At 31.6% G+C, this 10,668-nt stretch overlaps 1 protein-coding gene and 1 pseudogene across 2 annotated transcripts; both read left to right on the top strand.

The window, feature by feature from the left end:
• The first annotated feature begins 3,148 nt into the window (after nt 1-3,148).
• On the top strand, nt 3,149-5,110 carry LOC107935876 (uncharacterized). 2 transcript variants are annotated; one of them, XM_041074331.1, is made up of 3 exons: nt 3,149-3,407; nt 3,718-4,000; nt 4,097-5,110. In XM_041074331.1, exons 2-3 carry the CDS (start codon nt 3,757-3,759, stop codon nt 4,804-4,806), a joined length of 954 nt encoding a protein of 317 aa, XP_040930265.1. In that variant the 5' UTR covers nt 3,149-3,407; nt 3,718-3,756; the 3' UTR covers nt 4,807-5,110. The 2 variants fall into 2 exon arrangements, with proteins under 2 accessions (XP_040930265.1, XP_016723990.1); XM_016868501.2 differs by having other exon boundaries at nt 3,188-3,407; nt 3,718-5,084.
• Nucleotides 5,111-7,575: 2,465 nt separating this feature from the next.
• Nucleotides 7,576-10,119, top strand: LOC107935875 (vesicle-associated protein 1-2-like; annotated as a pseudogene).
• The last annotated feature ends 549 nt before the right edge of the window (nt 10,120-10,668 follow it).

The raw sequence follows: 10,668 nt of genomic DNA, 5'->3' as shown, positions 1-10,668 counted from the left end.
TTTTCGGATTAGAATTTGTGGTCTCGAAAGCACTGTTCCAATTTCACTAAAAATGGGCTGCTACATATCCAATCAATATTCTCGGATTTCTAAGCAACGCTTTCCCTTCTATTTTATTTTTCATTTTTTTGAATGTTCTATAACTAGGTAGGAATGTTTGCATCTAAAGTGATCGACAACTAAACCCTAGGAAGGTTGATTGGCCGAAGAGGGAGCAGTTAGCTCGGATTTAGGGTTTCTAAACTGGTTAGTTGGTTTAGGTTGAATGTGATCAAACCCTGGAATTAACGACTCTAAGAATTAATTTAGGTTAATAAGACCGAAAGGGTATTCTACTTAACACCAGTTCAACCTAGCCCGGTTTAATTTATCGGGTTGAAAGATAAGTGAGTTAAATCGATCAGTTGACTTAATTATAGGCCAAAAGGTATCAATTAGGTTCATTGTTAGCTAATTCGTAAAACCCCCTAAATCTAAGTTAACCATGAACACAAAAGTTAATCACCCTTTTGTCTGATTAATCAGTTATTTGGTGTTTTTGTCTTTTATGCACTTTAGTTCTTTTCTGCAAACTCTCTATTTTAGTTTTAGTTGTAATATGATAAGTAAATTAGTATATATTTAGACTTAGTTTAACGTGTTCTTCCATATTGTTAATTTAGTTTAAACAAACCTCCCTCGAGTACGATTTTGCAACATGTGCTTGGTATTTGACCATTTGTCAAATAATTTTTTGCAGCCATAAGGTTTGAGGGTCTTGATATTATAAATGATTGAAGGATTGGTTGATGGGGGTTAGGAGTTGGTGGTTCAAGTACCTTAGATCCCATTGTTGTAGTTTCTTATAAGCAAACAAAATTGTTGCAGATTTGGGGGATTTTTTTTCACAATTCCAAATTTGAGGTTCTTTTTTTGTTTTTTGATATTCTAATTGGTTTTGGGATTAAATGAGTGATGTTTTCTTTTTCTTTTTTTGTTGAATATCCATTTTAAGTATTCATTTAATTATTTTATTTGTTTGCATGTTTGCCTGTCCTCTTGAATCAAAGCATTACTGGATTATTGATGAATGTTCTTCAATTTTCTTCAAATTTATTTATAAAATCTCGTAAATTCTCAGAACATTCTCTTCTCCTCCCACTTGATTTAGAATTTTAAAACTAAAGAATATAAAAATTAAAAAAGAAAGTATTTTGTTTAGTTCTTGAGGAAGAAAAGAAAAGAAAATAGAAACAAATTATTAGAGAATAAGGAAATCGAGAAAAAAAAAGAATCAAAGAGTAACACGAAAAATTGAAGAAAATGTTTAAACTATATTATTTATAAAGAAAGGATAATTTCAAATGTGGAAAGAAATTGTAAATAAAATTTTAAATAAAATAATTTTACTTATTTTTTTAAAATATATATTTTTTATGAATTTATAAAAAATAATTTTGAATGAATTTATAAAAAAATTATATATTTAATTTTTTATAAATTTTATGGTCGTTTAAAATTGTTTAAGACATTTTAACCTAAAAAAAAAGACTGAATTTCTTAAAAAATATTATCAAACATTTTTAGCATATTTGTAAGAAAATGCTTCAAGCTGAAAGCGCTTTTTGCCCCCAATATTTTTTTATTTTTTATGTCATTTCTTGTGAAAATAAAACTTACAAAATAAGTCTTTATATAGAACTCAAATCTCATTTTTTTTGTTTTCTTAAGGGATGTGGGATATTGCTTACTTTTTTAACTTATTAAATAACATTAAAGACTACACTTAATTTTTAAAAATTAAGGACAAAATTTTGTACAACATTAAATTCTAAAAAAATATATTTTTTTATCTTTAAATGCTATTCATTTGTTTGAGATTATTCAGATTATAATTTGAGGTTAGTCATTAGACAACTAATTATTATCTTTAAATTATTTTTTGGGTAATTCGAGTCAATAATTCATGTTATTTATTTTATATTTATTTTATTTTTTTATCAAGAAAGTTTTATATATTCGTACCGTATTTGTGTTATTTTTTTGTTTTATAATCATGTATTAACTTATATTTAAAAAAATTATTTACACTTGCAAAATTTTTATCCTTTTTTACAAATAAGAAAAAAATAAAAATATTCTAATAATAATTATTTAAGCACCAGAATAGATAAGGAAAACAAAGTAAGGTAAAACGAACAAAATAAAAATTTAAGAGTACGGAGGTCCCTTAATTCTCATTGCCCATTGCCGGCTAATGAATTGAAGGTCAACAATGCTGATCTTTTATCACTGCTCCTTTTTTTCTTCAAAGTTGTAACAAACGCTACATCATCATCAAAAACCCACTAAAGAACTTAAAGCTTAGCTTAAGGATAAGTTGTTGTGTTGGATCATGCCCTTAAACAGGAGTAAGCTCTATTTTTATCATCTACACTTATGGATTTATTCTTCATCGCTTATTTTTGGAGCCACAATTACTTATAGCACCATAAACGTTTAAAACTTTTCGCACAGGAATTCTTCATTTATGGACAATTTCCTTCGGTTCACACTACAAACACCATCATTTCTTTATTTCTTTATTTTGTTCATTACGAACACCATCATTTCATTCCGCTTCAAGTCATACACACTCAATGGCCCTGAACTACCGCGGTAGTGGTTGAGTCTCACATGTGATCTTCCATCCTTTTTTAACCATTGGAGAAGATGCTGAATTTGACCCTGGCAGTCCCTTCTATTTAGTCATTTGAATTCACTTACCCACGAAATCCATTAACCCTACGAAGCCTGTGACAACTACATAGTAACTATGTTGCTGTACGTCTAGCTGGAAGAGGCTCTACAGACTACAGTCTTGGTCTTGGTCTCGGGCTTTGCGGCTCTTAGGTGCTGCTAATTTCAATGTTAAAGCTTCATTGTTGTTTATGTTGCTGCTTAGCATCAGTTTGCCCTTAGAAACATCATTAGGCTTTGATTATGCAGACATCCTTGAAAGTATCTTAAATCAAAATGGAAAGTAATTTGAGGAATAATAACTACCTTCAAGCATAAAAAATATCTAATTACCATAAAAATTATAACTATACTCAATCATTTAAATTCACACGATAATTAAAACAAATATATATTGGTTTTAACTGAATCCGAATAATTTGGAAAGACACAAATTCCATTCCCAGGGGATCAGTCAATTAGAAAAAAAAAGAAACTCTAAAGTTGCTATCTTTCTTTCTTGGCTGGGGAAAAAAATGAACCTTTCCTTACTCTTGTTTCTTAAAATTGTAAACAGGATAGGGGAGTGAAGCTTCCATTAGAGACAAGTTTACAAGAATTATTTTTGTGGGATTTATCCCATCTCAATCGTCCATGACAAATGTGGAAGAATATCACAAGAATTCTCGATTCATTTTCTATTCAACCAGGTAGATGTTACATTTTTACAAATTATTTACTTTCTTTTCTTCTGCTGCTCAAATGGTATTTTAATGTAATTTATTTTATTGAATTGTGTCACTAATTTGTAAAATTCTCTTCCTTTTCTTGGTTAGTGTTTGATGCAATTGTGGTTGTTTCATTTGGAGATATGGATACTTTTTGGGTTTAATTCTTTAATTTTAAAAAATAAAAAACTCCACGTTGGTATTTCGTGAAATTCTTAACATCTGATCTAAATTAATGAAAAATGAAAGAATTTATTTCCCAAGTATTTCAAGTTTTTTATATATGTTTCAGAGAAATGCAAACCATATAATCTTAAGAAGGCTGTTGAAGATGAACCATAGCATCGCATATATGAAGCAAGGAATGGCTTCTTTAGCTCAAGCTCCTCCTACAATGTCCATTGCTCGAATTCCACAGGTTCGTTCCAACAGCATACAATTGTTAAAATCCTCAAAGGTGCCACATTTGCTCGCCATCCATCACATTCACATCAGACGATACCCTTCTATTTGCTGCACAAAGTTACCTCCATGGGAACATTCACCACTCACATCGGTTCACACTGACAAATCTGGTAATAACTTCTTGGAAAACCCATCTGAATTGTTTGAAACCCTTCGTTCTGGGAATAAAGCTGAGAATCCAACAACTAAAGCTGATCATCTCACAGCTACGACCGATCGGGCATTGGCAGCAGCACAGGCTCGATATCTTAAGTTGCCAATGTGGGTGTTTGGCCCTTGTCTTCTTCTCATTACAGGCATGGTTCCCACCCTATGGTTGCCAATATCCACTATATTCATTGGCCCAAATGAGGTCAGCCTTTTTTCCTTGGTTGGACTCGATTGCATCTTCCATCTGGGTGCAACCCTTTTTCTCCTCATGGCTGATTACTGTGCCAAGACAATGAACCTGAGACAAGTCTCCAAGTCCAAGTCTCCTTCCAATTACCAGTTATGTAACCTAGGTGCAACTTTGGCTGGATTTTTGATCCCTCTGATGTTACTTCTTGCTTCCCAAAGGGGTTTCATGCAACCTCACCTGCCTTTCCTCCCATTTGCAGTTCTATTGGGTCCCTACATGCTGCTTTTGTCGGTTCAGGTGCTAACTGAGATTTTGACCTGGCATTGGAAGTCACCGGTTTGGTTGGTGACTCCGATTGTGTACGAGGGCTACCGTGTGTTGCAACTGATGAGGGGATTGAAACTCGGGGCTGAAATCGATGCACCAGCATGGGTGATGCACTCAATCAGAGGCCTGGTCTGTTGGTGGATACTGGTTCTTGGTATGCAACTCATGAGGGTTGCTTGGTTTGTTGGTTTTACTGCTCAAGCTAGTCAACAACAGGTTTCTTCTTCTGCTTCTGATGCTCAACACTAAACACCCACCAGTAAAATGTTAAAAACAAAATTTTGGGTTTTGATAGTATACGAATCAAATGAGGCGTATGTACATGTTTATCATACATTCCTTTCCCCTGAAGAGGACTAGTGAACATACTTGTAAGAAATGTTATTTACATTGAATAGATTATTATAGGAAATGTTAGTATTTGTTTCATAAGTCTGATTCGACATAAACTTCCCGTAGATGTGTGAATAGGGTTTGATATAAGCTTGTCAGCAATTTGTATATCACAGATCAGATGGAGTTGAAAGTTTGAAACTTAATTATTATGTTTAATCAGTGATTATTTTTTAAATATGCATTTTCCTAATTTCTCTAATTAAGTTGTTGTCTAATTAACTCATGACACCAACTCAATAAAAAATTTAAATAATAACTAGAAATTTTATCACACAAATATAATTTAAAAATAATACTCATGATTTCTTTTTTATTAAAATCTTATCACAATTTGTGATTTAGAAATAATGAATTATTAAAATAACATATAATAAATAATAATAATAATATGATTTAGAACTAATAATAATAATAATAATAATAATAATATATGAAATATGCACGATATTAAAATAAAAAATTAGATTAATTTGTAAGTAAAATGAAATTTAAGCAAAAAATACATCAGATGAATAATACTAAATGAATACAATTGTTTATGATTGTTAAACACTTGTTTTTCTTTTATCAATCTGGTGTCACGCTAGCTCATTTGTGATACTAAGTCAATCAACAATATTATTTATACTAAAAATTCAGTCACAATTAATTTTCCAACTTTTTCTACAACAACTACTAACTTTGCTCCAGCAAATGAATAAAACAATTTCATATTTTTAACATAAAAAACCTTCTCCTCAACAAGCAATTTTTCTCCTTAAAATTTAACTCTAAAAGCCTTCTCCATATATTTTCATTTTATAAGAAAACTCTACTATCCAATATGAAATATTTTTCAAACTGTTGGAAAAAAATCTGACGTGACTATATAAATCAGAAAAACGCTTCTAATGACATTCATTTTACATGAAGACTCACTCTGCCAGTTATAACGGAATTCTCAAAATAGAAAACATTGAATTTTTTCATTGTTTTATATTTCGATTCCACCATCATATATGATCCTAATTAAAACCTAAATTTAAAATCCTAACTGCTGAAGGTGTGTACTTTTGCCCAATAGGTATGCCAAATAATTAATATAGTTAATTTGTTACGTAATTATATTCAAGAAGCTTAAAAATTATTGTGTGGCTTTCCACGTTTTTAAGTTTACTTTACTTTTTTTTTTATATTATAAGATAATGGTCAAATTTTAATTTTAGTTAAAATGATATGTTGAAATTTAAAATTTAATTCATCTACTCTAATTTTTGACATAATTTGGTCCTACTTTTATAATGTCATTAATTAGTTTAAATACTTAATATTGTTAACTATTTCAATAAAAATATTTATGTCAAAATTTCTTAGAAATATTATCCCAACAAAAAAATTATTTTATTACGATGAATTCAAATAGATATTTTTAAGAACAAATTCATATTAACATTTTAAATGTTATTTTCATTATTACATGACTACCAAATAAATTTTTATAATTTCAAAATATCACGCTAGAATTTAATAGAAGAAATTTAACAACGATTACAATTAGATCTAAAACTTTTAATCCAAAAAAGTAAAATGATTAAATTTCTAAAAGTAAAATAAGAGAACTATATTCCAAATGCATAGAATGTATAGAGATTTAAAATATATTTTAACTTTTAAATTTTCACTCCATAATTTAACAGTAAAAATAATCAACACAACTCAAAGCGTGACAACTGTACTAATTATTTGCTTAAAGTTTTTCTTTTTTTAAAATACTTAAATACATTATTTTTATTTTATTTACCGTATCAAATTTAAATTTGGATTCCTTTTTTTTTGTACTCCAGCTTTTCCAAATTTGGTCCATTTTACTTTTATATCTTTTCGAGTTTTAGTTGATTTTTGCCTCCTATTTACTCAGAAAGTCCATATTATATTTGGGTAACTGTACGGAGGTAGAGCTTTGGGGGATTTTGAATAGGTTAAACCTTATTTTGGATAGACGTTTTGAGAAGATTCTAATAAAAACAAATAGTATTGAAGCTCTTAATGCGATAATGAAAGATACTTTAGGAAACTCTAATTCTATCATAGTCAAAAAAATTCATTAAAATCTAAAAAAGATGAAGCAATGGAAAATTCAACATATTCCCAAGGAATATAACTTAATTGTTGATAGTCTAATCAGAATAATTCATGCTAAGAGACTAGGCTTAAATCTATTTGAGAATTCTCGTTTGAAAGTATAGTTTATTTACTTTGTATCTTTCCTTCTTTCACCAAAAAAAAAAGTCCACATTATAATCAATATAACGAAAAGACAATTATAACCCTAAATGGAACCGCATGATATTGTAAAAAATGGAACCGGAAGTCGAAAGTCGAAAGTCGAAAGTTTAAGACTGACAAACATCACTGTCCTCCCACGTTCTTGCTTTTAAGCTCTTTCTCAAACACTAGTTCCCATTCGTCTCTTTCCTCCGTTGCCGGAGGACTAGAAAGCCCACCGCCACCCTCAAGGACTGCCGGAAGCGGCCTATATTTAATAACTCCAACTAACATCTTCGCGATCCACTCACGATGAGCACAGGCGAACTTCTCGGCATCAACCTTCAAGAGCTCCAATTTCCCTGTAAACATCTTCCAATGACTTTCCCTTTCCGAAGATTTCCATTTCTGCGTTGTCAATTGTTTCCAATTCTAGCATTTGTTGCTTGTTCCTGAATTAGTTGAACTGAGAAAGCAGATCTCCTGTTCTCTAAACTTGTCCAACAAGCCGACAATTATGTAGCTTTTAAGGTAATTATGGTAAAATAAAGACGCAAAGTATATAATTGTTAGGAATCGACCCGATTAAACAACGAATAAGACAATAGCGGAATAAATTGAGAAATTGAACACACAAATTTAACGTGAAAAAATCCTTTCAAAGAGGATAAAAAACCACGAGTAAAGATAATTTTACTATAATGAATGAAGATTAAGACTAAACCACGAAAACTCGAAAATAAAAGAATCCTCAAAACGTAAACACAAAATTCTTTAAATGTGTTATGAGTTCTAATATCTAATGGGTGTATTTTTCTAAGGTTGTAAAAGAGCCTATTTATAAGCTAAATTCATAGGTCAAATAATAATAAAATAATCTAAACTAATTAGTGTTTAATTGAAACAAATAAACTAAGTTTTAGTGAAAGATTATTTCTCAAATTTAACTGAAAATAGTAGTCATATTTAACAATAATAATAAATAAATAAAAACCTTCTTCTTTATTGGGATTTTGTTGTAACCTAGCAATACTTAGATTCTTGATCTTCTACATAATCTTTTTGTGCGTATGTGTTGTGCTTTTCGCAGGTCAAAACGACAAATCCAAAGAAGTACTGTGTAAGGCCCAACACTGGAGTTGTTCTGCCTGCCTCTACGGGCAACGTTATTGGTCTCTCTCTCTCTGCCACAGAGTTTGAGTTTAACTATCATTATTTTAGTTAATCATGTCTAATGTTTAATTTACGAAGCAGTTACAATGCAAGCACAAAAGGAAGCACCTCCCGATATGCAATGCAAGGATAAATTTTTACTTCAGAGTGTGGCTGCTAGTCCCGGAACCGCAGCAAAGGATATAACTCCTGAGATGGTATTTGCTATGCTATACTCTTTTGTATCAGATTTGAGAATTGGGTTTTGTGTTTTCTAATTGTTTGCTTTCGAATGTGTTAGTTTAATAAGGAATCTGGGAACCATGTTGAGGAGTGCAAGTTGAGGGTTGTTTATATTGCACCTCCTCAGCCTCCTTCCCCTGTTCAAGAAGGATCCGAGGAAGGGTCTTCATCTACGGCTTCAGTCTCAGACAACGGTAGCTTGAACGCTTCAGAATTTACATCTGTGAGTATTCATCGGGTTTTAGTGTTTTTCAGTCTGCTCCTTAACCAATGTTAATGAGTTTTGTTGTGGTTATATATTATTGTGCCTGCAGGTGCCAAGAGCTCATGTCAAGCAGCATGAACCTCAACACAACTGATCGGATGTAACTTCTCTTTCTCTTTCACTCTTGTTGGTACTGTTAGCTTTGCCATTGGAATCTTATCGGCTGTTGAAAGGAATATTTAACAATTTCTATATAAACCAATGAAGTAAAGTGAATGCATATGATTGCGGTTTCATTTCGTAATCAGCATTATCTAGGAAATGGTATATTAATTTTCAAATTATAAAGTTGAAGAATACATTTGATGATACTGGTAATCATACTTGCACGATGCATCTTGAGGTGGAAATTTTCTTGACTCGTTTTTTCTTTCTATTTTCCCCCTAAATCACTTGTCATCAAACATGGTTCATTTAACATCACTTGTCATAGAGTTAAAGAATGTGCCTCGGCATACCCCTGTGTTGGGGTACTGGACTCTGATGTTGGGGGTACGCTAGCTTGTACATACCCATGTATGCCAATAAGTCCAGTAAAAACTTGTAGAAGAATTTTGTTCATTTTGAGTAAGATTACTGGATTTGCCTTTCAAAAAATTCAACCTTTGGTGTTAACTTCTCACATGCACTTGATGCGGCTCTATCACCTCGGTAGCTAATTCTGGCAATGTTCCTTTGTCACTGAAGCTATTCATTTTAAGTAGACTGATGCTTTGTCATGGCATTTTTATTCTGAAAAGTAGTCTTAATTACAGGCAAGATCTCGCATTTCCAAGCTAGCCGAGGAGAAAAACGCTGCCATTCAGCAAAATAAAAGCCTTCAGCAAGAACTGGTAACTTACTCATAATTTCCTAAGAGTTTCTTGCTGGGCACTTTGGAATATTTATTATATATCTGTTGTCCTGAACTAAGTAACTGGTACCCGCAAGGTTAAGGCATTGAGGACCAATTGCTAATATTTCTGATATAATAGTGCATTATCAACTATCCATGGCCACTGTCCAGCTATCAATAACTTAAAACTGTCTTCACGTTGAAATGGAGCATGAAAATCAGTCCCGAAAACGGGATTTAAAAAATTAGAACAATAGTAGAGAGAAACTGCCGCCGATAATTCTATCGATACAAGACCGACAGTGTTTATGTTAGTAGCTTAATTGCAGCCTCAAATTGAAATTTTAATTTGCAGGAACTCTTAAGACGCAAAGACAGAAAAGCTCACAATGGTATTCCACTCGTGTATGTAATACTTGTTGGCTGAGTTAGCGTCATTTTGGGATACCTCTTGAAAAGAACATGAAGGTGAAAATTACCATTTTCTTTTCGGCCGGAAAAATGAAATGTAGGAGACTTTGAAGATACAAATATTTGACCGATTGATTAAGTTGTAGCTCTTATTGAATGTATCACTTCACTACTGGTCTGTTTGTATGCTAGAAAACCATGTCCAATATGACAGGTAGAAGCAACTGTTGTTCATTGTATTAACCTGCGTTGATCTTTCAATTGGAAAGGAATTAACTGGAATTCACAATTGTGCCATTTTACCCTTCAATTATACTGGACCGATTCAGGCTGAGTCGACCTGAATTTGTCTTTTTTACGTAAAAAATTGGTAAAAGATTTGTCTGGTTCTCAATTTGTCGAGCAATTTAATTCCTAGTAATTTCTAAAGTGAGGTAAATGTTTTTATTTATTTATTAATTATACATATTTTTATTGGTATAATAATACATTTACTCTACAATATTTAAACAAAATATATAAGCATCGAAGGATAAAATTGTTACTATACCAATCAAAGTTATGT

This window comes from Gossypium hirsutum, chromosome A08, assembly GCF_007990345.1.
Source record: "Gossypium hirsutum isolate 1008001.06 chromosome A08, Gossypium_hirsutum_v2.1, whole genome shotgun sequence".
Taxonomy (NCBI): domain Eukaryota; kingdom Viridiplantae; phylum Streptophyta; class Magnoliopsida; order Malvales; family Malvaceae; genus Gossypium; species Gossypium hirsutum.
This window is presented reverse-complemented; position numbering and strand designations above follow the sequence as displayed.